Here is a 26,377-nt window from a genome sequence, read left to right on the forward strand (position 1 = left end):
TAGTGATTTATTTTTAAAAATTGTCAATATTTTTTATATTTTGAGAAACATTAAGGGCTCGATTTTATTTATCTATTTAAGTTTGTACTGATGATGCTATTTTGATTGGTGCTCCTCAGCTGCCATCTGCCCATGAGTGCTCTGATCTCACTGCTGATCTCACTGCGGCTGTGCATGTACTCTCTTCCACATACATCCTTATTTGGACGGTGCTTCAGGGGCTAGCTGAGGATTAGGGTTATCTGCAGCCCTTTGGTGTTGACACCACTGAGGACATCCTGGACATCTTTGGTCCCCTCCCTCTCATTTCCTGACTCCAGATCAGAGGATGATAAGGACCCAGGACTATCTTCACCTCCTAATTGCTCCCCAGAATAAAGAGACAGGATGCTATCATGCTTTTTTGAATGTTCTGAAGTAGATGACCCTCTGCTTTGTTTCCCAGTGACATCATTATACTTCTTTTTTTTTTTTTTTTTTTTTTTTGAGACAGTCTCATTAAGTTGCTTAGGGTCTTGCTAACTTTTCAAGGCTGACCTTGAACTTGATCTTCCTGCCTGGGGTTACAGGTATGCCCCAATACACCCATGATCTAACCCCTGCCCTTCCCCAGTGTTTTCTGGTGAATTTTCTTTGGATGTCATTCTTAAGTTCCTAATGCAGGCGGTCTTTTTCAATTTAGGATGGAGTTATGTCCCATTAATCCCATCATAAATTGAATGTATTGTTAAGTCCAAACTGTGTCTGATACTCACTACACACCCAATTAGTCCAGCCTGCCTTAGATATGCCTGGGGCACTTAGCTTGCCCAGGCCACCCCACTGGGCAAAATCCCCTCACACCAAGCCTGTCTTACTCGAAGCGTGATGTATTTATGTCATATATTAAACATTGTTTTGAAAATGAGAACTGGAGTGGTGGTTTGGGTACACTTCCAAGCCCTTAAGAAAGGTGAGGAGTGGATCACCAGGAGTCTGCGTTTGTTTTCATAACTGGGTTTTGCAGATAAGGAGCAACTGAAGTCTTCTGAAACCTAATAAATAGGACAAGGAGTCAGTGTTAGAAATTCTTCAGGAGAGTTGAGTCCCTTTCCTAGTATTTAGAGAAGTGATGTCCAAATAAATATATGTCACATAATTTTAGTTTTCTAGGGGTGACATTAAAATTAAGAACTGAAATTCATTTTAGTGATTTTTTTAAACTAATTTTTTAGTTATAGATGGACACAATACCTTTATTTTATTTATTTTTATGTGGCCAAGGATCAAACCCAGTGCCTCATACATTCTAGGCAAGTGCTCTACCACTGAGCCACACAGCCCCACATTTTTGTGATTTTTTTAAATGTATTTTACTATCTAAAGTATTATTTCAACATGAAGTGGAATCTAGACCTCTTGAGGAGGTGCTCTCACTGCAGCTGAAGGCTGGAGCTGGGGTGCGTGCTGGCAGGCCTGCCTCCCCCGCTGGGCACCAGCCTGAGTCTCTTGAGACCTGCTGTCCTGGCGCTCACCACACAGCCTGGTCTCGCCTGCCACATCCTCAGTGCCACGGTATCTAGTGGACTTGAGTTTGACTTTGCACATCTAGAATTTTTCTTGATGATTTAGATTTTTTAACTAATAAATTATTTATCTTTTTTGTTTAAACCTCTAGTAGCTAATGTGTAGTATTTTTAGTTTACACTTACATCAGAGTTGTTTGCCATTTCATATGAATTTCATGCAAGTCTTCTAGGTTTTTATTTTAAACGTTTCCTCTTTATCCTTGTCTTCATCGTAAATGTTAGAATACAGGAAAAATATTCCTACTAGCAGCCAGATAGTGGGATGAGAGAGTCATGGCCTTCACGTCGCCCATTGTTTTCCAGGTGTTGAAGAAGAAGAAAAGGCAGCCGAGATGCATAAGATGAAGTCCACACCTCAGGCCAGCCGGATGAGTGTGGACGCTGTAGAGATCGAGACGCTCAGGAAAACAGTTGAGGACTATTTCTGCTTTTGCTATGGTAAAAGCCATGCCCCTTGATTTTGTAAGATACATCATGTGGGAGTTTTCTAAATGTTAGATGATGTCCTTGGCTCAGCACTTCTTGCACACATTCTTATAGATTGAACAGGTTGATTCTCAGATACGGGGTGATAGTAGAAACAGCATTTCTTTGCATCTCCATTTCCCTGGGTGTGTAGCGCTGGGGACAGACCGGGCATGCCAGGGAGGTGCCATACGTACCACTGAGTCACATCTCAGCTCTCCATTTTCTTTTTGGTACTGGGGGTTGGACCCAGGGGCACTTACCCACTGAGTCACATCCCCAGCCTTGTTTTTACTTTTTATTTTGAGAAAGGATCTTGCCAAGTTAGTCAGAGCCCCCACTAAGTTGCTGAGGCTGGCTTTGAACTTGTGATCTTTCTGCCTCTGCCTCCCAGGCCGCTGGAACCTCTGTTTCCATTTTCAAGGAACCCAGAATCAAGTGTAGCTTTTAGAGTTGTTCCTTTTTGACAGTAATGCTTATCTCCCCAATTTCCTGCAAAATCGCCTTCTATTAATCGTGTGTTCTGCAAAGCCTGTCAAAGGTGGGGGGGGTTGTCGGCAAAGCTGCTGCAGATTGAGTCTTCAGTCTGGGACTCATCACCGGTCAGCACAGACAGGCTGACAGGCTTATGGAAATAGTGGGATTTGTCAGGTTTTTATGTCCTGAAACTGAGTTACATATGACCAGAATGTGTTAAACCAACATGGACCATCTTATGACAGATATTGCAAGAAATCAGTCATTTTTGCTCTCCTTTTGTGTAAATTTTAGGGTTAAATTTCGACCTTTTGGATCTGTATCATATTTAAAACTAACAGGACTAAGACCCTGTAGTATTTCAAAGTGGTGCTGAGAATGGAACCCAGTTCCCGCCCCTGGTGATAAGCTTTTGATAGTTTCTTACTCTTAGTCATTTAATGATGTTTATTTTCTTTACTCCTTCCTCAGGGAAAGCCTTAGGCAAATCCACGGTGGTGCCTGTCCCGTATGAGAAGATGCTTAGAGACCAGTCGGCTGTGGTAGTGCAGGGCCTTCCAGAGGGAGTCGCCTTCAAACACCCTGAAAATTATGACCTTGCAACTCTGAAATGGATTTTGGAGAACAAAGCAGGGATTTCCTTTATCATCAAGAGGTGATGTGCTTTCCTCCTTCTGGCCCATCAACAGTTTATTCACATAAAGTTGAATATTCACTTCATTTTAATAGTTTTTAAATTGTTTACTGCAGATGTCTATATTTGTGCTTTATAAGCCTCTTGTGTGCTCATACATGGTTTGTGTTTTGTTCTAATGCAGACCCTTCCTAGAGCCAAGGAAACACCTGGGTAAGTGACTGCTTGGTTCACACGACAGTCGACTGGGTCTCTAGGTCCCCTTTGCCAGATCTTGATACATCATGATGCTTTCTCCCTTATTCTCTTTGAGGCTGTGGTTTAGGACACTTGGGAGTGGTGTCTTCTGAGTAAACAGTGAAAGATTCATGAGCTGAAAAAGTAGAGGCTAGTTTTTTATTTTCTGCTCATTGCTATGTGCTGGACCCAGGTTTTATGTTGGCAGTGGGTAAGATTGTCCACTGGATCTGTTCCTCTTGCTCAGAATGTGAGTGGGACTTAAATTTACCTTATGTTCATTGAAATGGCAACGCATCACTGGGCACCAAATTGGACGGCAAGGAAGACACAATTGCATACAGCATTAAAGCTTTTGAGTGCTTGGGATTGGGTTGTAGCTCAGTGTTAGTGTACTTGCCTAGCATGTGTGAGGCACTGGGTTGGATTCTTGGCACCACATATAAATAAATGAAAAAATAAAGATCCATCAACATCTAAAAAGAAAATTAAAAAAAAAAAAAAAAGAAAAAAACAACTTTTGAGTGCTTGTCATCTGCTGGAGGGACACATCCAGGTAGGTGACAATTGTGGTGAGAAATAACATCCCCACCAGGTGCCGGTCTAGAGGAGCATAGCAGAGGCAGGATCCTTCACAGTTCAGCAAGGGCTTCAGTGAGGGCCGGAAGACGTGCCAGGGAGAACGAGAAGGAGTCCAGCAGGACTTCCTTTAGGAGCATGTGGCCATTACTTTTGAAGAGAGAGTCCTCTTGCCTCAGTTTCCTGAGTTTCTGGGATTATAGGCGTGGGCTGTGGGGCCAGTTATTTGAGACTTTTCAAAAGTTAGATAACCTGGGGCTGGGGATGTGGCTCAGGTGGTAGCGTGCTCGCCTAGTATGCATGAGGCACTGGGTTCGATTCTTAGCACCACATAAAAATAAAATAAAGATATTTAAAAAAAAAAAAGATAACCAGTATCACTGGAAAGCTCTAACAGAATGCAAAGAAAGAGTCATGTGTGTACACACTCACACATGTATTTTGTTCTCTGTTATACTATCTTTTAAAATATTTTTATAATGGTGAAAAATGATTAATTTCGCAGTACTAGGGATTGAACCTGGTGGCACCTGACCACTGAGTTCCATCCACAGCCTTTAGTGTTTGTTACTTTGAGACAAGGTCTTGCTGAATTGCCTAGGCTGGCCTTGAACTTATGATCCTCTTACCTCAGCCTCTCCAGTAGCTGGAGTTACGGGTGTGTACTACTGTGTCTGCTATCTTTATTAAGGTGTAGTTGGAAACTCAGTCATTTCAAATGTAGAATTCCATGGTGTTAGTTTGCAGTCTTTAAAATTTTAAAACAGGGATGGGGATGTTGCTCAGTGACTGACCAGTGCTTGGCTACCATGTGTGCGGCCCTAACACCCCAAGAAAAGGAAAACAAAGACAGCGCACACTAGGTTGGGCTTTCAAACCTGTAATTCCAGCTCCTCAGGAGGCCGAGGCCTGGGTGACTGACTAAGTGAAACCCCGTCTTTAAAAAATAAAAAATAGAAAGGGCTGGGGCTGGGGCTCAGAGTGTGCGTGAGTAGAATGGTTGTGCAATATCAACGTATATCCTTTTTTTGGGGGTGTTGGGGGGGTTCTGAGGATTGAACCCAGGCTCTCTCAACACTGAGCCCCACCCCCAGCACTATTTTGTTTTTTATTTAGAGACAGTGTCTCACTGAGCTGCTTAGCACTTTGCTTTTGCTGAGGCTGGTTTTGAACTCACCATCTTCCAGCCTTAATCTCTTGAGCCACTGGGATTACAGGCGGGCGCCACCATGTCCGGCTCAACATATATCCTTTTGAGATGAGCTTTTTCTTTCTTTAAACTGAGTTTAATTACCTTGAGAGTCAGCAGTATATCAACTGAGTATATCAACTGTCCCTTGAATGTAGTAATGAACCTCCTATTTATCCATTCTCTGTTTGAAAGACATTCCAGTTGTTCACACTATTAGCATTGATGCTGCTATAAACATACTGGAGCCCGTTTTATTCTGGACATGTACCTTCATTTCTCTTGTAGAGATATTTGTAGGACTGGAACTGCTGGATCTTAGGGTAAAGTTGCATTTCACTTGCAAGTAAATGCCAAGCTTTTTACCCATGTGGCTTCGCCATTTTACGTTTCTACCAATAGTGTGGACGTGCCAGGCTCCCCATGTCCCTGCTGGCTTGTTTTGTATTTTGGCCGTTCTGATGGGTGTGAAGTACTATCTCATCTTGGCTTTGATTTGCATTTGGTGATGGTGATGGTGGTGGTGGTGAACCCAGAGGCACTCTCCATTACTGTGCTACACTCTCAGCCCTTTTTATATTTTATTTAGAGACAGGATCTTGTTGAGTTGCTTAGGGCCTTGCTAAGTTGCTGAGGCTGGCTTTGAACTCCTGATCCTCCTGCCTCAGCCTCCTGAGCCACTGGCATTACAGGCATGTGCTGCCTGTAAGGTTTTTGGACTGACCTTTAGATCAGTCTTTTTTTCTTTGCCTGGGGATTGAAACTGGGGCCTCACCCATGCCAGGCAAGCACTCTTGTCTTGAGCTGCACTCCAGCCCCAGTCTGTCGACTCTTGGTTTAATGTGTGCATGTGACATGAGGGGGTGGTGATAATCAGTCTTTTTTTGAGTGTATCTAGTTATTTCAGAATAAGTTAGTGGAAAGACTGTCCTTTCTCCCTGGGTTGCCTTGGCAACTTGGTTGGAAGTCAGCTGACCCTGACTCTATTTCTGGGCTTTCTATAGAGAACTGTGCTATATGAGCATCAAGACAATTCACCTCTTCTTTGCAGTCTGAGTGCCTTTATTTCTTACTTATTGCCTTGGCTGGACTCATATCAAACAATAATGGTGACAGTAGAAGTCTTGTTCTTTGTATCAGCAGGAAAGCTGTCAGTTTTTATCATTAGGTTGGCAGTTAACTGGCCTCTCTATTTTTCTGTATGACCTCTTAAGATTGAGAAAGATGAGTTATTGTCATACTTCAGTTAAAAATCAGATTTAAGGGCTGGGGATGTGGCTCAAGCGGTAGCACGCTTGCCTGGCATGCGTGCGGCCCGGGTTCGATCCTCAGCACCACATACCAACAAAGATGTTGTGTCCGCCGAGAACTAAGAAAAAATAAATAAATATTAAAATTCTCTCTCTCTCTCTCTGTCCCTCTCTCTCTCTCACTCTCTCTTTAAAAAAAAAAAAAATCAGATTTAAAATTTTTTGGTTTTGTGGTACTGGCAATTGAATCCAGGGCCTTGGTAATGGTAGGCAAGTGCTATAAATTGAGCAGTACCCCCCACACTTTGTTTTGGTACTTGGGATTGAATGTGTGGTTGCTTAACCACTGAGCCACATCTCCTGCCCTTTTGCATTTTTTATTTAGAGACAGAGTCTCTAAAGTTGCTTAGGGCCTTGCTAAGTTGCTGAGGCTGGCCTCAAACTAATGATCCTCCTGCCTCAGTCTCCCAAACCAGTGGGATTATGGGCATGTGCCACTGCACCTGGCTCAGACCTACTTTTCTTTTTTTTTCCCCAGATGTTTATGTAGCTTTATTTTATTCTTTATTGATGTGGTGCTCAGAATTGAGCCCAGTGCCTTACGCATGCTATGCAAGTGCTCTACCCCAGCTCCAGCCCCTCAGACCCATTCTTAATAACAGTGTACATCATCATCATTCCTTATACACCCACAGGCTTTTCCTGGCCTCCTCAATAAGTGGTGTATTTTAGTATTAACTTCACTGACAAAAATAGGAGTGTTTTCATAAAAAAGAAAGGTGGTGGTGGTTTGGGGTTGCAAGGTGTTAGAGGACTGCCATCTCTATGTTCATATGGAAGCCCACATACACTTTTGTGTTGTTACTGCACTACTTACTAATCCAGCCCTCCCCCAGATTATTCGGTATTTAAAGCCTTTGGAAGTATTAGTCATGTTGCAAGTATAAAAACTCTCAAAGGGTTAGGAGACCTAAATTTAAGTTCTTTCTTGTTCATAGGTGGTCGTGTGATGGTAACAGATGCTGAAAGGTCCCTGTTGTCTCCAGGTGGAAGGTAAAGCATAATTTGGTCATTGCTATTAAACTACTGTACTTGTTGCAGTCACTAGAATATTAAAACAGCTGAAAGTTCAGTATGCAGTCACGTCACCTGGGGATCTTGAGGAAATGCCTCTTTTGACTTGGGAGTTGTGAATCGTAGTGCCACTATGAACACACTCAAGAGGAGTGTATGTAGTTGTCACTACTGCACAGCTTGATCACGTTTCCTCCTCCTTTCAGTTGTGGCCCCATCAAAGTGAAAACGGAGCCCACAGAAGATTCTGGTATGTACTAGTGCTTTTAGAATTAATTATAAAGTAAAGATGAATCTTCCTTAATTTATAAGTTTATATTTGAATGATAAATTACTGTATTTTGATGTGTAATGGGCATTCCCTATAAATATCTTTCAACTGTGACAGTGTTTTTTGATGATGTCCTGTTACACCAAGATCCGCAAAGAACTTGTTAATAGTGGTAGCCAGACGTTCATTGCTTATTACCCATTTGATAATAAAAATTTTATTTTTCAGTGACACAGGCATATAAAATGTCAACTGGTTATACAGTGTTTTTTGTAGAAATCAATATAATACCCTTACTCTCTTTCCTTTGTTCTCCCATTTTATACTTGCAAAAGAACCATTTTTATCTGTAAACTTGGGTATTTACTTGCTTAATTTAAGATACTATGCTTATACTCTTTCAGTGGGTTTTTTTCTTAATGGACACAATACCTTTATTTAAAAAATTTTTTTTTTAGTTGTTAAGAGGTCTTTATTTTATTTATTTATTTATATGTGATGTTGAGGATTGAATCCAGTGCCTCACACATGCCAAGTAAGAGCTCTGCCTCTGAGCCCCAGCCCCAGCCCTGCAAGTATTGTTTTGTAGTTCTATTTTTTTTTTTTTTTGATGGTATGTGGATGGAACTCCGTCTGGGTCTCATGGTTGCTAGGCAGATGCTTTTTTTTTGTTGTTGTTTTTGTTTTTTAAAAATATTTATTTATTTAGTTTTCGGCGGACTCAACATCTTTGAGTGTATGTGGTGCTGAGGATCGAACCCGGGCCGCACGCATGCCAGGCGAGCGCGCTACTGCTTGAGCCACATCCCCAGCCCTAGGCAAATGCTTTTAATTTGAGATGGTTCTTATTGAGTTGCTGGGGCGGATCCTCCTGCCTCAGCCTCCCAAGTAGCTGGGATTACATTTGTTTGCCACCATGCCTGGCTCAAATGTGTTTCATTTTGATGAAATTTATTTTTCAAGTTTTTCTTTCATTCATTGCTTATGTTGTGGCCGTATGCAGAAAATGCTTCCCAGCCTGAGGTCACAAATACTTAAGCTTTGTTCCTTCATGAAGTTTCATCATTTTAGTTTTTATATAAGTCTTGAGATCCAGTGTACATCAGTGGTGGTTGTGGAGGGATTCCTGGTTCTGCATGTGGAGGACCAGCTCCCTGTTAAAAGACCTTCTGTCTCCACGCATCTTGCTCATGCCTTCTCCTTCCCACCCTCCATCGGGTTTCTAGGACTGTGATGCTGGCATTTCCACTCCCACAGCTCTGCCTTTCATGGAGGCTTAAAGTTCGATTTTTTTTATTTACGATGTTAGAGAAATGAAGATGTAAGTATGTTGCTTCTTTGCTTTTCTGGCTTTTTCCATGTGGTTGAGTTGAGTTTTGCAGTTCATGTTTCAGATCCGAGTCTGATCTCCATCATGTTATTATTACCTGCTTTCTTGCCTTGGTCCATTTCTAGGGCAAAGGCATTTTTGATTATTTAAGATGATAGCTCTTCCTGATTTGATTTCAGTTTTGTTGGAACCATGTTTTGTTTTTCTGCATCTGTGCTAATTTTCTTCAATTTCAAAGTCAAGTAACTTCAACTTTTAAATATAATTTTCACTTAGAAACCTAGTGTATCGTCACTGGCAGTGTGGTCTGCACCGTCCATGGCATCTGGGAAGCACCAAAGTGCATGCTCGAGGTTTGCTTATTAAGGAAACTGAGTAGGCTGCCATGGGGTGTGAGTGGGCACAGACTCTTCAGTTGTATAAAGTACAGTCTTCCTGTCTTAGCACAGTAGTGGCCTTCCTGGGTTTGACCCCTTGCAGGTGATGGGAAGCAGTTGTCACTTTTTTCTCAGTCTCTAGTGTTGCAGAGCCTGCCTGTGGATCTTTCACTCTGCTTTCAGATCACTCAACAAATATCTTAAATAGTTAACTTTATATTTAATATTCCATCAGGTGAGGTGTGGCAGACACCTGTAATCCCAGTGGCTCCAGAGGCTAAGGTAGAAGGATCGAAAGTTCAAGGCCAGCCTCAGCAACTTAGCAAGGCTATGTATTAATATAAAAAGGGCTGGGGATGTGTCTCAGTGATAGTGCACCCTTGGGTTCCGCCCCCTCCCCCTTTTTGGTACTGGGGATTGAACCCAGAGGCACCTAACCACTGCACCATACACCCAGTCCTTTTTATTTTTTACTTTGAGACACAACCTCACTTATTTGCCGAGGCTGACTTTGAACTTGCTATACTCCTGCCTTAGCCTCCTGAAGCTCCGACATTGTGTGTGCGCCATCCACCGGGCTTGCGCTTTAATTTTGACTTTTAAGTTGGTGTATCTTCCTGGCACTGGTACCTGGGGCCTTTTTTTAAATTGTAGTGGTGCTGGGGATTGCATCCACACCTGGTGCGTGCTGCACAAGTGTCCCGCTGTGAGCCATTCCCTAGCCCCGATGGCCTCATGGACCATTGCCAGGGTATTGGTGGAAACCTAGAGGCCTGGGGCTGGCATTTGCAACCAGAAGGGCCTGCTTGTTGCAGTGTTGCAGGTGTGTGTGGAGGAGTGAGCTTGACAGAAACAGCAACAGAAGCGGAGCCAGAGGAAAGTCCACATCCCTTCATCCCTTCTCCTCTGGCCTGCCAGCTCCCTGCTGTGTTCCTGTGTGGCAGATGCCTTTGCAGGGCAGGGCACTTTTACACTGTGGTTCCACACACACGGTTAGTTGCCAGCACCGGAGCTGGGAGTTTCCCTTCCCCAGGCCGGACCGGATCTGCCCAGAGGAGAAGGGCGTGGTGACATCGTTCCCTTGGAGGACAGGCTTCTTGAATGAGTGCTCAGTGCTTGAACCTGTTTGAATATGGTTCCTTTTGTCCAGCATTTGCTCTGAGAACCCAGTAAAGTCTGAGCAGGGTGGATGTGCTCCTGTGACTAGGTCCTTCTGGGTGCACTCCAACACGTCACCACAGCTAAAATCTGGGGGTCCCAAAGTACATGTTCCCGTCCAAGAGACTGCTCCTGATTGCCTGCCGTGGCTCCTCGTGTCCCTTTGTCAGTCTTATTTATTTTGAGACTAGGTCTCACTAAGTTGCTGAGGGCCTAGCTAAATTGGCCAGGCTGTCCTTGACACTGGGATCCTGGTGCCTCGACCCGCTGAGTTACTGGGATGACAGGTGTGTGTCACCAGGCCTGGCACACTTGCTTGATGGTTTTAGCAACAGATTTCTTTTGCCTATTTTGGACATTCCTATTAATGGAATGATGAAATATGTAATCTTTGGTCTGGTCCTAAATATGTGCTTTGAATTATGTATCTCAGTTGTAAGTGGACCAATATTCTTCAATTTCAAAGTCAAGAATTCATGGGGAAAAATTACAGAAAAGACTCTCAGAATATTAATAATTGTTAAAACTTTGGTTTGATTTTCTTTTCTACTGTGCTATCTCTTAACCTTTTGTTCTTTCAGAATCGTTGAGTCATATCTGTGTTGTGCGCAGTCTGGCTGACGCCCTGACATTAGCCCTGGAATGTCATTTGCTTTTATAGGCATTTCTCTGGAAATGGCAGCTGTGACGGTCAAGGAGGAGTCAGAAGACCCTGACTACTATCAGTACAACGTCCAAGGTAACGCCCGTGCGCAGCTCTGCTTCCTGGATGTTACTAGTGGTTAAAAATCACAGTTTATTTTGTACTGAAATTTCTTAAAAAAAATTTTTTTTATTGATTGGTGCTTCATTGGCATATGCACTTGTAATTCATCAGCCAGAAAATGGGTTGTAAAATAATCTGTAAGGAAAATTTAATAGCTAATAACATTCTTAAGTGGACGAGCAAAAATTGTGGTAAAGTTAGGGCTCAGTTTGTTTTCAGTGATATTTATAAAATGTGTGGAAAATATTGAAAGTGTGAACTTTTTGTTGGTGTTATGAGGAGCCTCCTCAGAAACCACCTCACTGCAACCAGTTAGTGAGATGTCCATCACCCCTTGAGTTTTGTCCTTCTGTTGTGTCCTTCTGTAATCTGTCCTTTCCCGTCCTCAGGCAGCCATCACGTTTTCTGTCATTCAGTTTATATTTTCTTAGCATTTACACAAATGGCATCTTAAAATACATGGTGCGTGGACTTGCCCCTCCCCGGTGTCACCGGCAGTGCTGTGGGGTCAGATGCCACTGCGCTGCGGAACGTCACACTGCCATGTGCCTGGACCAGCTTGGCATCCTTTTGTCTCTGGGAGACCATTTGGTTTTTCCACTTCGAAGTCACCACAAGTACAGCTGCTGGGAACCTTTGCTTCAGGTCTTGGCTCGGCCTTCCCTGCTCTCCAGCAGATTCCTCGGGATGGGTAGCTGGGTAGCTGGAAAGTATTTTAAGGTTTTCAGCAGGTGCGAGACTCCTCCAGAGTGCTTTGTGGGCTTTACATTCAAGTCAGGAGCATATGGAGTCACAGTCACTGCGAGTCCTTGCCAGCACTTGGGTGGTGCTTGTTAGTGTCGGTCACTTTCAGTGGGTGTGTTACGATTCACCATGTAGTTCTACTTTGTATTTGCCTAATGTGTATTTTATTTAAATGATACATCTTAGTTCTGGAGCATTTATAAAGCATTCAGAATAAATTTAGTATGTGGATATCTGTATGCCTGTATTAGATTGTGTCATGGTGGCAGGCGCTGTGGTGCATACTTGAAATCCCAGCTCCTTGGGAGGCTGAGGCAGGAGGCTTAGGAGTTTGAGGCCAGCCTCAGCAATTTAGGGAGACCCTTTCTCAAAAAATAAAAAGGGCTGGAATGAAGCTCAGAGTGGTAAAATATCCCCGAGTTCAGCCCCCTGTATGCGGGCTAGGGGGAGATCATGTCTTAGTGAATGTCGTTGTTTTTCTTTTCTTTCTTTCTTTTCCTTTTTTTATTGAAATGGTACTAAGGATTGAACCCAGAGCCTCACACATGCTAGGCAGGTGCTCCTCCACTTTACATTTTGTTCTTAACAGTCAGTTCTGAACAGTTTACTGCCATTGGCATTAGGAGTTAACATGGCAACACACTGAGTGAATTCTGACGACTTCTTTATTTCCTTTTTTAAATGGTACTTGTGATTGATCCCAGGGGCATTCTACCACTCATCTGCACCCTCAGCCCTGGATTTTTTTTTTTTAAATAATGAAGTTATTGAATAGAAGCCCTTTGTCATGTGATTAGCAAGTAGTTTAATTGGTGAAATCCAGTTTATTGAAGTATTTTTTCCCTTGAATGAATTGTGCTTAAGTGTCATCTAAGAGATCTTTTTCTAACCTAAAAGTGACAGTGATTTTCTTCTGTTTCGCAAAATTCTGTATTTCTAAATTTAGATGCGTTTCCATTTTTTCAGTGAATTTTTGCACAGTGACATCCCGTGTTTTATGGCACCACCTTTTGAAAAAATTGTCTTCCCCTTGGGTTCTTTTTTGCATCTGTCAGTTTCTAGAGCATATTCTGTTACCCTGATCTACTTGTCCATTCTCTGCTGATGTCATGTTGCCTTTCGAGTTCTGGATGTACAGTGGTTCTTGGAATCAGGTCACAAGCATCCTCCAACTTCATTATTCTTTTTTACAACTATTTTTTAATGTAAATTTAAAAACATTCAGCTGTGAGTTCATTGGCAGAGCCCCTGGGCCTCTTGACGGAGACTGTGCTAAGTCTGGAGTGGTCTGGCTCTAGCCTAGTAACTCTGTGTCTTGCTGTCCGACTCTTCCTTCTGGCCTTTGGTCAGCACTTGGGGTTTTCAGTGTTCAGATCTTGTACGTGGTTTGTAAGATCTATGCTTTTCATGGGCTTTGGTGTTAGCATACAGGGTGCTTTTTAAATTTTTATTTTAACTTCTATTTATTGCTAGTGCATGCGCTTACAGTTTATTTTTACATACTTTCGATCTTGTGATCTGGCTAACTTATTTTAGTAACTTTTTGGTGAAATCTCTGGGATTTTCTTGTGTAGATACTTGCATTCTCTGCGACTTGGGACAGTTTTATTCCTTCTTTTTTTCCGTGTGTTTACCTTTTCCTCTCCTGGGGTTGGAGCAGTGGGGGGGAGCAGTGGCTTGATCTCATCTTGGCAGTTGGAGGAGCAAGTGGCTCAGCTTGAGTGGAGTTCCTCGCAGGTACTTCATCAGGCTGGGAAAGTTCTCGGGTGTTTATATTTTAAGATTTTCAAGAAGCTTAAATGTGATTCCGTGTGATTGAGGTGATTCGATGGTTTTTCCTGTGTGTTAGTTTGTAAATGTTGAACAGCCCCACCTGGCCAAGATGCAGTGTTGGGATCATGGTTGATGCGTGGGCTCACTCTGCGGGTCTTGAGCAGGCCAGGCAAGAGCCCTCCTGCTGAGCACATCCACAGCCCCTTCTGTTTCTTGAGACAGGGTCTTGCTAAGGTGCAGAAGCTGGGCTTAAATGTGCATTATGTGCTCAGCCAGACATTCAGATTTTAGGTCACAGAGTTTGGCAAAACATTCTTTGTGTCGTTCCCCCCCCCCCCCCCCCCATGTTGTGAAGCTCCAGCCGAACTCCGGCTGTCCTCACCTGGAGTTGGTGGTGTCCTCACCTGGAGTGGCTCCTGTCTCTTGAGTCTGAGGCTGTGCAGTGGTGTGTTTGGTCACCTCCTGGCCTCCACGCACATGCTCCAGAGCATCCTCAGTGATTAAAATAAAAAAGGTCTCCACTGTCCTCACGTGGCTCACTGGACGGTGTCACCTCAGCCCTTGGCCCAGAGAAACTCGTTAACGCTCTTTCTCTCCTTAGGGAGCAGCTTTGACTTTCGCTGATGGTATTTCTTGCCTTCTGCAGGTGAATTTTGTTTCTATTTTAGTTTTTAAGGTGAGAGATTAAACTCTTTTTTTAATGCCACCATTGTCCTCACAGCCCCGCTTCAGCTGCCCTGCAGACTCCCTTCCTGTGCCTGGTCCGACCCTGGGCCCACTGGGCCAGTGCTGTGCAGCCGATGGGTACTGCTGCCCCACAGAATTTGATTTGTCATTATTTTCATCCTATTAAAAGTACCTAATTTGCTGTGGCTGCTCCTTGTCCTGTGGGTCACTTAGGAATGACATCCACATGTTTGTGTATTTTTCAGATTTTGTTGGGCCACTCGTGCGGAGGCTTCTGTTATGTCATCTGTGTGAATGCGCTTGCTCTAACTTTGATTTGTGCCCAGAATGCAGTCTTGATGATGCCACCTGTGAGCTGGGGCAGACATGCAGTCCAGCGCGGTCCAGTGCTGTGGGGTTTCCCTGCAGTGACAGGTCGGGTGAGGGTGGGTGAGGACCCAGGTTCCCTGCGTCCTGAGGTTTCAGTCTCCTTCTGTCACTTACTATGAAGAGAGAGTTGGGAGTTTTCCGTTTTCTCTATGGATTTGTATTTTTCTTAGATACTGGAGATTGAATCTAGGGCACTTAACCATTAAGCTATATCCCCAGTCCTTGTTATTTTTTTATTTTGAGACATTGTCTTGCTAAGTTGCTGAGGCTGACCTTGTTATTTTTTTATTTTGAGACATTGTCTTGCTAAGTTGCTGAGGCTGACCTTAAACTTGCCATCCTCATGCCTCAGCCTCCCAAGTCACTCGGATTACAGGCATGTGCCACTGCGCCCGGCAGTAGATTTGCATTTCTGGTTTTGATTTATCAGTTTTCCATCATGGGTTTTGTAGAACTTTGGTCAGTGTTGGGTGTGCTCTGTGGTGGGCCTCCTCCCTGCTGGTGGCCCGAGGCCGTTGTGCATATGTGTAGACTCCCTCCAGTGGGTTATCCTGGCTCTCAGTGAGCTGTGGAACCCTGCTCACCTAGGCCACCAGCCTAGGTTGGTGATGCTGAGGTCTGGGCTGCTCTGTCCTCCAGGAAACCATTCAGCCCTGTTGCGAGAGCTAAGCCTGGACACTCCACATCCTGCTTTTCTCCTGATTCCTCTTCAGCCACTGTTCTGAAAACCAAGGATGGTGCATCCACCATCCTTGTGTGTTTCCACCGTGTGTATGTGTGAGTGTATGTGTGTGCGCGCGCGTGCGTGCATCCTCTTGCTAATCTCTTAAGTTTACCATAGTGGTTGGCCTGTGTGCTGTCAAGATTTTCATTTTTGTTACCAGTAGAGTAGTATTACCATGGTCACTGCTCTGCTGTACTGTGTGCTTTTGTAGGATCACCTTGGTGTTTTCTTGGCAAACCTTTGCTGTCCACCACAATGCCCTAGGAGATGTCTGTGCTCTCTGCAGGTTCTGCAGGCAGCACTCCAGCGTGAGGGTTGGGGGTGCTTCCATTTCTGTGGTGGTTGGTGGGCACCTCTAGCCTTGCAAGGGTAAGAGTGAAGGGTGCTACTGAGCAGCATGGATTTGAAAGTATAACCTTTTATGAAGGTATGCTGGGAGAAGGGCACCGAAACCAGAAATCCTACTTTGGCAATCTCCCACCCCCTCCCTTTTTGTGGGGGTACTGGGGATGGAACCCAGGCGAACGTTACCATTCAGCCACATCCCATCCCTTGTTATTTTTTATTTTTGAGATGGGGGTCTCCCTCAGCTGCTCAGGCTGTCCTTGAATTTGTGATCCTACAGCCTTAGCCTCCCAAACTGCTGGAATTGCAGGTGTGCACCACTGTGCCTGGCTTTAGTTTAGCAATATTAATTTGAAGCAAAAAGGTGGGGATAAAGGGTGATATTATTTAACGTATGAAAGGAAAAAATAAGAAATAAGTCACTACATTGACATTCAAACCATTAATAATTTTTTGGGGGGAGTACTGGAGATTGAAGGGTCTCACCTCACTGAGTTGCTCAGGCTTGCTTTGAATTCACCATCCTCCCGAGCCACTGGAATTACAGCCATGCACTACTGCGCCCCCCCTCTGTGTATCCAATAAGTAAAGTAAAAAATTAATTATGATAATTTTATAAACATGTCTGCATGTAATTACGTGGAAAATATAGCAAGTTGATGAATGCTTACAAATGTGAAATAGATATTTTATCTCTAGCTAATAAAGGTAAGCTAATTGCTATATATAGAAAATTCTGTACCCAGTAAATAATTATTATTTATAAAATGTGGATCATTTATAAAGATAAACTTTGTACTTATCCACAGATGGCCTTAACAGCTTACCTGAACCTGATGCATTCATTAAACTAGAAACCCCAGTGTTGGACAGGAAAGCTCTACTCTGGGACTCCCAGGAGATATGCTGATGACTAAGGATGACCTTCTTAAAAATACTCAGGGCAGGGCTGGGTTCCAGCTCCAAGGTGGAGGCCTGGGCTCCCACCTCCCATCCCTAAATTTGAGGATAGAATCTGGAGAAAGCCACATGGCTGATGTCTTGCCCTGGAGCTACAGTAGTACTTGGAAGTCATTTGCCACACTTGACTGTTATCTCTTGTTTCTCTTTTCCCCTTACCTTCTGTGTTGCAGTTGGAACCCAGGCCTGTGCCTACCTCCCTGTCCTGCCACCCCCACCCCAAGTGTTTCCATCATTCTTTTTTTCTTTTGTCCTGGGATTGAGGTGCCTAACCACTGAGCCACATCCCCAGCCCTTCTTTGTACTTGTTTTTTTTTTTTTTTTTTTTTTAAGGAAGAAGCAGATATTGGCCGGCAAGACTTTTTAGAGAGAAGAGAAGAGAGAGAGAATTTTTTAAAAAATATTTATTTTTTAATTTTCGATGGACACAACATATTTATTTTTATGTGGTGCTGAGGATCGAACCCGGTGCACTGCACATGCCAGGCAAGTGTGCTACCGCTTTAGCCACATCCCCAGACCCCCTTCTTTGTACTTGTGTAGAATCAGGGTCTCACCGCGTTGCTCAGTGCTTTGCTGATCTGCTGAGGCTGGCTTTGAACTCGCCATCTTCTTACCTCAGCCTCCCAGGCTGCTGAGATCACAGCGGGTCCCATTGTGCCTGGCGGTGCACCATTCTTCTTCTTTTTCTTTTCTTTTCTTTTTTAATATTTGTTCTAATTAGTTATACATGATAGCAGACTGTATTTTGATTCATCGTACACAAATCGAGCACAACTTTTCATTTCTCTGGTTCATTCTTCTTTTTTTTTTTTCCCCAATTTCTTTTTAGTTGTCTATGGAAGGTTGTTTTATTAATTTATATGCGGTGCTGGGAATTGAACCCAGTGCCTCACTCATGCTAGTTAGGCACTCTTTTTTTTTTTTTTTTAAAGTGAGAGAGAGGGAGAGAGAGAGAATTTTTAATATTTATTTTTTAGTTCTCGGTGGACACAACATCTTCGTTGGTATGTGGTGCTGAGGATCGAACCCGGGCCGCACGCATGCCAGGCGAGCGCGCTACCACTTGAGCCACATCCCCAGCCCCTAGTTAGGCACTCTTGCCACTGAGCCCCAGCCCCATGAGCATCATTCTTGATGAGAATTCTGTTTTGTATCCAGGTTGCATGACTAGGAAGGGGTGGGTGTGGTGTTTGATCTCAGAGTCTTGATCTTAGTTGAGATTTTATTTCTTGCTATGCTGCAGATGGCTCCCCAGGCCTCTTGCCTGCTGTGCAACACCACACCCCTGAAGTACCCCTCTCAGCCCCACAGTCGTTTTGGTCAGCTTTCTCATGCCTGTGACTTAAAAGACCTGACAAGAACAATTGTAAAGGAGGAAAAGTTTATTTAGGGGCTCACAGTCTCAGAGGTCTCAGTCCGTAGACAGCCAGCTCCCTTCCTCAGAGCTTGTGGTGAGGCAGTGGAGTGAGGCAGCTCACATGATGATCAGACAAGAGAGAGAGACTCCATTCCCAAGTACAAAATATTTAAATATCCCAGAGACTACACCCCCAGTTACCACCTCCTCTAACCACAGCCTGCCTGCCTTCAGCTCGCATTGAGTTAATCCCATCACGGGATCCATGCACTGATTGGTTAGGCTCTCGCAACCCAATCACTTCTCCTTTGAACTTTCTTGCATTGTCACACACTAGCCTTTGGAGGACACCTCCCATCCACACCATAACAGTAGTTTTTCTTTCACGCTATGTCCTTTGCTTGTAATGTGAAGTTTTATGCAACTTTGTGCATTAATAAAGCCTTTCAGATGTCTTAGAATGTTTACCAAATGATAATAAGAGATAGCTGGTTTGTGTACACATCAATGAAAGAATACATTTTATGTTAAGTAGAAATTGGGGGCTAGGGTTGTAGCTCAGTGGTAGAGCGCTTGCCTGGCAGGTGTTGAGGCACTGCATTGAATCATCAGCGCCACATAAAAATAAATAAAATAAAGGTGTTGTCCATCTACAACTAAAGAATATTTTAAAAAAAGAAATAGACATTGAGCCGAGCTAGATGGTGCCAACAGTTTGGGAGGCGAGACAGGAGGATTAGGAGTTCAAAGCCAGCCTCACCAACTTAGTGAGCCCCTAATCAATTTAGTGAGACCCTGCTTCTAAATATAATACCAAAAAGATTTGGAGATGTGGTTCAGTGGTTGAGCCTCCTAGTTTCAATCCCAAGTACCCCCCCCGGCATTCCCAAAAAGTAAGCATTGAAAATATAATCTTTTGTTTCTTTTAAATTGATCACTAAAAAACTTGTTGATAAACAGAAATGTGTCTTCAAAGTCTCTGTAGTGTTTTGTGAAGGCTTCCAAAGTATTTTCTACTGATAATTGGAAGGAACCTTTTTCACTCATGAAGAAGTGTTTATGATGGGGGAGTGGCAGAAGAAGTGCTTATGATGGGGGAGTGGCAGAGGGGGATCTGAATTAATACCTGTTAGCTGTTCATTTATTTCAATGGTTATTTAAGTTCACTGGTAGTTCCATCGTGTTGTGATTCCATGGAAGGTATACCAATTTGGTTTTGCATCTTTCATAAATAATAGAAAAAATAAATATATGTACCAGATAAACCTGCATTTATAATCCATGTGGGGTGGAAGTTACAGTTTACTGTGTTGAATATTTTGCTGTTTAAAAAAAAAACATTCCCACCTCTTCAGACATACCATTGTCATCCAGCCCATGTGTCTGGCCATTTCAGAATCTTTCTTGACTGTCTATGCATGAATCCACCTGGACATGCCCTCCCACCCACTGAGACCACATGTCAACACCGCTCATTGTGTTAGTCGGGTTTTTTTATTTAGTTTTTTTCTGTGTTAGTTTTTTTTTTTTTTTGGATCTTTTTTTTACTTGTAAAAAGGCCATTATTTACCATATCTCACCAAACTCTTTCATCAAAGTGACCCAAAATATATTTTGGGGATTACTTTTGAAGTATTATTTTTGTCCCCAAAGCAGGCCCTTCTGAAACTGATGATGTCGATGAAAAACTGCCCCTTTCGAAGTCTTTGCAAGGTATAAACTTTTCACTTCCATTCTCCCACATCCTGTTGGTATTTGATGTTGCTTTATATTGGACAGACTGTTTTGTTATTTATAACTATATTATTACTTTTCCAAATGGAAAAGGAAAAATGTTTTGGCCTTTTTTTTTTTAAACATATAAATGAACTTCACAAGCAACAATTTTTCAAAACCAATTTTCCCTTTTGTGAATCTAGTAATGAATCTCGAAATGGGTACATGACACACTTTCCTATTTAAGGTAAAGTACACATTTATACCTTATATCAGAATAGTCAGAATAAGGTTGTTATTGTATAAAGTCAGTGATGTAAATATTGATAAGGTCATACTGATACATAGCTTTTGAAAGGATTGTAAAATATCACTCATCCCTGGGTTTATTAATTGATTGCCTTTTTGGAATTGTCGTGTAGTTGTCCCAAGTTGACAATCATAGGCTGTAGTGATGGCTTTTATTTCTGTCTGTCTGGGCTTTGGGAGTTTAAGATTGACTTTGTTAGATGTCCTCTGTTGTGTGAGTGTCACTGTCTAAGATTTAACAGAGCATAGAGGACACGGCCTGGTCTACATAGCCACCACCCTGGCCGGCCTCGCTCTTGACCCATGCTCTCCTTTGACTCCTGGACTCTGCTCCACTGCCTCTCCTCCTTTTGACTTGACCTCTTTGTTTCCTTTGACTTTTGCAGTCAAAGAACTTAAGAGTCCAAAGTCGCAAACGTGAGGGTAAAAGCCAAGCGAAGGAGTGGGTATGAGAGTATTTTATTCAGTTGGAATAGCTGAGTGGTGTAGATTTGCCTGTAGTTGTGAGTTCAGATAAGTTCACGGGATAAAGTAGAAAAGAACCTCAAGATAATTATGGCTTGTTAAAGCCAGAGAAAAAAACCCAGCAGTTTGACTTAGAACGACAGCTTCATGGCCATTGTGAGGCTGCAGTTAATCAAGATGAATGTTTTCCTAGCTGAGGCCTTTGTTTAGTAAGCTCGTGACTGAATTGAGCCACCAGTAGATGGGACAGGTGGATGGCTTGCTCTCTCCCCCTCTGCGACTCGTCTTGCTGGTGTCTTTTGCCCTCACTAGAAGGCAGTACTTCAGCACCTGTCCCTTGCTGGTGGCATAGGTGTTCAGGAGCTGGGGCACTCACCTCGTGGCTCTCTGGCGTCTGAGGTCCTTTCTTTCCTAGGATGAGCCTGTATACCGTGACTGCCTAACCTGACCTGTTGTTTATGTTCCAGTGTTTAGACGCAGGCAGATTATATTACCTGAATTAGAATGCTTTTGAGACTCAAGGTAGTATCTTAAATTTTAACTTCTGAGTTTTCTGAAGTGCAGCTACAGTCAAGTGGTGGGGAAGGCGCTTCCTTAGCCTCTGTGGTAGTGAGTGGAGGGCTGCACACGTGAGGCCAGCCCCGCGCTCAGTCTTTGAGCGAACAGGGTCTCCTGGGTTTGTCTTCCTGTTGCTGTCGTGGGTTGTTGACAGATGGGCACGGGACCTGAAGCCACTGTGCTTCTCAGACCCCAGCACCTACCAGAGATCGTGGTGTACAATCTGGAACAAGTAATGTTAAGCCCCTAAACCCCCTAGCTTCATCTATGTGTTTGTATTTTCCAAAAAAGTTAGCTTCCAAGTAGAAGTGTTGTATGTTTTTCTGAATTAGAGAACATTGTTTGAAATAATTACTAAGAGTTAAGAATGGTTTGTGTGTGTTCATTATGTGTTAAATTGCTTGTGCTGTTACATAGTTCTTGATTCTTCTGTGTGGGTTTTGGTTGGTCTAGTACATATTGTTTATTTTCTTTTTAGGAAGCCATCACTCTTCGGAAGGCAACGAGGGAACAGAAATGGAGGTGCCTGCAGAAGGTTAGGGGAAGGATTTTTAATTTTACTATAGTTGTATGTTGTATTTTATAGATGATACCATCCTTAAAATACTGTCTTGGAGATAAAAAAAGACAATTGTGCCGTCTGCCTTCCCGGCCAGCAGTTTTCTTTTTAGAGACCTAGGACTGGCCGTTCCCGCTCTGTATGGCCAGCAGAGCAGGTGGGCCGGCCGCCCTGTGGTGAGTACTGCTCCTCTCGCCCCGTGTGCATGGGGTGGTGCTGTTCTCTTCTGGTTTTTCTGTGCCATGTTAAAAATTTGTCGAGGGGAAATAGCTTCAAGTATTTTAGAAATAAAATCAGAACTGGCTGTGTCAATATTCATTTTAAAATGTCCTATTGAATACTTCACATTTTACACTTGGGTGACATACTGTAAATATTAATGACGGAGTTTGTCTCTTATTTTTATACCTATGAGTGCCTCCTGAGCCACGTTACCAGTGTCCCAGCTGTATTGGCTTGGAACTGGGGACTCAGCATTGCAGTGTGCTGCAGCTTTTACCTGTAGCCTTAGGGGGGGGTGAGCTGGGGCCAGGTGGGATGGCTTCCTGCAGCTAGACTAAGTGGTTCTCCAGGAGGCTGGTAGGTCGCTCACGGAGGGCGCCTGGTAAAGGTTCAGAGCGCTCTGATCACAGGTCATATTGTGCATTATTTTTTCTCAGATAAAAAGGGAATCTGTTCTGTGGCTTTATGTTTATTTTTAAAAATCAAGAATTTGACCTTTTGCCTTCCTGGAGTGAAGGAGACAACAACTTCAAGTTTCTGAACTGTAGGCCAGTCTTTCCAAATTCAGGCGCAGACTGACAGTTTCTAATTGGAATCCATTCTCTCAGAAGTGTTGATGTGCTAATTTCAAACTCTGTACTGGTTGTTTGGGGGGCAGTCAGCCCATGTTTTGATGACGGAGGTTATTTGATACTCTCTCTGCGTCAAAACTGGTTTTGGAAGGGCAGCCTCCTCGCTGCAGCGACCTGGACAGAGGCTGCGAGGTGCAGGGCTACAGGCAGTAGCGCAGGGCTCACAGGTATGGGACTTGCCCCAGGTGCTAGGCTTTGAAAGACTTTGTTTTGGGGAGATTTTTATCATCATAGTCTACTCTTAGCAGAATTGTATTGAACCTGGGTTCTGGTCTTTACTCCTTTACTAACAAGTAATCATAATCTCTGGCAAATCAATTAATCTCTCACCTCTGCAAAATGAAGGCAAGCTACTGAAAACACCCTATAGCTGAGCTTGTGGCACTAACATTCCAACGACATTTGCTGAATACAATGAGACACTTACTTAGCACTGAAAGTCCTTGCCACAGAGTGAAAGGGTCTAGCCATGTATGCAGCTGCCCCAGTCGTTTCCTTGAGATGAGGGGGTCTCTATCACAAGAGATGGATTGTGGTTTTACTTAACAGTTACAAACCCCCATAGGATGCCTACAAGGAGAGGAGAGATGGAATCTCAAGTGTGAAGCGTTTATTTTTATCCTGGCATTTTCTAGTTATAGCAGGAAAATAAGTGTGAATTTGTTGTAATTTTATGCTTCCAAGAAATATGTTTTTTTCTTTTGAGTTCTTAATTAATGCATATAACTTTGTTTATTTAATAGTTTTAGAGTTTTTCTAGTTTCATTTCTTTTATCCCTATTTATAACCAACAGGGTCAAATATTTTTAACATATGAAATGAATTAAAATGCCAGTTACATTTTATTGTAGGCTGCTTTTGGATATCAAATCAGTAAAATGTTGGAACATATGGAAAATGCTTAATAATGAATGTCATTTTAGAATTTTATTTTTTTCAAGATTCTACTCAACATGTCCCTTCAGAAACAAGTGAGGACCCTGAAGTTGAGGTGACTATTGAAGGTTAGTTGTCTAAAAGCCTTGATTCCAAAGGTTGACTTCTGGTCATAAAATGTGTCACATTCACATTGCTAAGTATGCATTTCATTCATTCTTAAAGGAAACCTGTGAAATGAGTTGATACATATATACGTATATGTATGTGTGTTGGTGTGACCAGGCAGCCCACTTCCAGCCATGCACCCGGTGCTTTGGGAGTTTTGGACAGCAAGAGTTGAGCCGTAGAAGATAGTGTTGGCCCACAGTTGACCAGAGCACACCCTCTGTCCGTGGGAACGAGCACGTTATGGCCAGACTTGGTGCCTATAGAAGCAGCCTGTGACCTGTTGGGTGTGGTAGAGGCACGATAGAGCTGGAACCCTTGATATCTCATTAAGCACAGTGTAGGAGAAGGTACTGAGTCTCCCTTCAGTGTTTGGTTTTGTTTTGGGGGCAAGGGTCTCCCTCTGTGGCCCAGGGTGGCCTGGAGCTGCTGGACTGGCCATGCTCCTGAGGAGCTGGAGCTGAGCATGCCCACCATTCCTGGCCTGTCAGTAGTGTTTTTCTGAGAAGGGGTTTCACTCTGTTCCCATGCTGCTCTTGCTCTCCCGGGCTCCAGCAAGCGCCCCTCCTCAGCTTTGCACCTGGCCCACCCTGCTCTGGCCAGTCAGTAATCTTTAAAGCTGCTGCCTACCCTTTGAAATGCTGCTTAGTGATTTACCTGGGATTTGTTCTTTAAGCTGTTTTTAAGCAATAGCTACAAGTTTATTTGAAAATATCTCTATAGCTGAAGTTGCTTTGAACCTAATTTTTTCTTCAAAGGTAGGCAAAGCACAGATGAGCCAGTTTGTAATGAAGGTGACAGTGTGTCTTTTCATGTTAGATAATTATTAAATGTGGATTGGATCGTTTTCCTTTTAAATAGTGTCTCACAATGCTCACGCACGATCTCCCCCATCAGCGCAACCCTTTCCTCTAGCGCGGTGTCGCAGCTGTGTAGGAGCTGTGCTCACCCCGTTCTGCCCTGGACTCTGGAGCAGGCAGCAGGGCGTGGTTTGTGTGTGATGGTCTGTGTGCGTGTGGTTTTGTGAAAGTACACAGAGGCTGTTTGCATGCATTGTAACAGATTCCCTTCAGGCTCCCCATAGCGCCCACCCCTGGGACCACCCATTTGGGTACTCACCTCTTTCCTCCTAACTGCTGCACGAACTTTTCTTGGCTCAGGGGCTTGGATGTCCCTCCCCTTCCCCGTTGTCCCTGTACCTTGTTGGTGTCACTTGGGAATGGGGGTGTTTGGCCACTCCAGGCTGCTCCAGACGTTTGCTTTTCCTCCTCTAAAGCGTAAGCTGGTTGCAGTTTCTGTCCAGGGTGGGAAATCCTTTCACATTTAACGTGCTGATCTCAGTTGATTACTGTACAGATTTCTTTTCTCATTAACAGAATTTTACTAACCTAAAGGGTACTTTATATTGTTTGTAGTCTCCCATTAAATAATTGAAATATTATTACTTTATAAAGACCTCATTGTCAGAGGAGAAGATTTATAAGAGCATATAAATAGCACAACTTTGTTTTATTTACAGAAATGATAAAAGTGAGTGATTATTAAAATTATACAAGTGAAACCTTGGGTTAAGACTAATAACCAAGTTGATATATCAAAATTTAGAGCATAGACTGTTTCAAAAATTTAGAAAACACTTTTTTAAGACTTCATGAGATGTTATAAAAACCAGGAAATAAATGCTTTAGATTTCAGTTATTTATTTTCAGTTATTTATCAGTCATTTCAACTTTAATCTTTAAGGAGGAGTGATGAATCTCATTTCTTTTAAACTAAACACAGTAAAATAAATCTTATTTACCATCCAAATTTGTAATTGGAGAGTCGAGTTTTACTGTATAGGCTGATTCTTCACATTCAAAAAACCAGTGAAACACAAGGGACATTTTCCTGGTCTCTGTATGCAGTTTCCATGTAAATTCTATGTGGGCTGTTTGTCACATCGCCAGCCATTTTTCAGCCAGCCATTGAGGAAGGTAAAACTTAAGTTTTAATGTTAACAGGGAAGGTCAGATAAGAACTTGCTGTGACATCTGGTTGGTATGTATATTTATTCTTTCTGGAAAGATGACTGCAGAATGGTAGATGCCATTTAATAGCCACAGAAAATTAAATTTGGGGGGCTGGGGTTGTGGCTCAGTAGAGTGCTCACCTGGCATGCGTGAGGCACTGGGTTCCATCCTCAGCACCACATAAAAACAAAAATTAAAGGTATTGTGTCCACCTACAACTAAAAAATATGTATTTAAAAAAGTTAAATTTTGGTCTATCCTTATAATAGGAAAATATGTAGGCTTTGAAATACTGATATGTTTTTCTTTTTAGAAAGAAAAACATATCATATCTAGAGATGGCGCTTCTTACCCTCTGCTCGGTGTGCTCTTTGTGCTGACCCACCCGAATCTGGAGTCAGTGGTAGCCTTGAAAACATGGCAGCTCAAGCTTGGACCCCTGGGGGCAGGATGACTGCAAGCCTCAATTTCATAAGCATCATTGTGATTACTATCAGTTCTGATATCTGTGATATGTGATGAG

The 26,377-nt window shown here is 43.1% G+C and overlaps 1 protein-coding gene across 11 annotated transcripts in view; it reads left to right on the forward strand.

The window, feature by feature from the left end:
- Positions 1-26,377, forward strand: part of Gtf2i (general transcription factor IIi) — a 90,491-nt gene that overhangs the window by 31,103 nt on the left and 33,011 nt on the right. For 5 of the 11 annotated variants that reach the window (XM_078023929.1, XM_005328539.5, XM_013360055.4 and 2 more), the window contains 9 exons: positions 1,872-2,006; positions 2,982-3,165; positions 3,329-3,357; positions 7,398-7,452; positions 7,680-7,723; positions 11,271-11,348; positions 19,991-20,050; positions 21,864-21,920; positions 23,740-23,802. In XM_078023929.1, the coding sequence (XP_077880055.1) occupies positions 1,872-2,006; positions 2,982-3,165; positions 3,329-3,357; positions 7,398-7,452; positions 7,680-7,723; positions 11,271-11,348; positions 19,991-20,050; positions 21,864-21,920; positions 23,740-23,802 (705 nt within the window). The remainder of the gene's footprint in view (positions 1-1,871; positions 2,007-2,981; positions 3,166-3,328; positions 3,358-7,397; positions 7,453-7,679; positions 7,724-11,270; positions 11,349-19,990; positions 20,051-21,863; positions 21,921-23,739; positions 23,803-26,377) is intronic. The other 6 variants (XM_021728598.3, XM_040277459.2, XM_021728601.3 and 3 more) reach the window with 6 other exon arrangements.

This window comes from Ictidomys tridecemlineatus, chromosome 10 (assembly GCF_052094955.1).
Source record: "Ictidomys tridecemlineatus isolate mIctTri1 chromosome 10, mIctTri1.hap1, whole genome shotgun sequence".
Taxonomy (NCBI): domain Eukaryota; kingdom Metazoa; phylum Chordata; class Mammalia; order Rodentia; family Sciuridae; genus Ictidomys; species Ictidomys tridecemlineatus.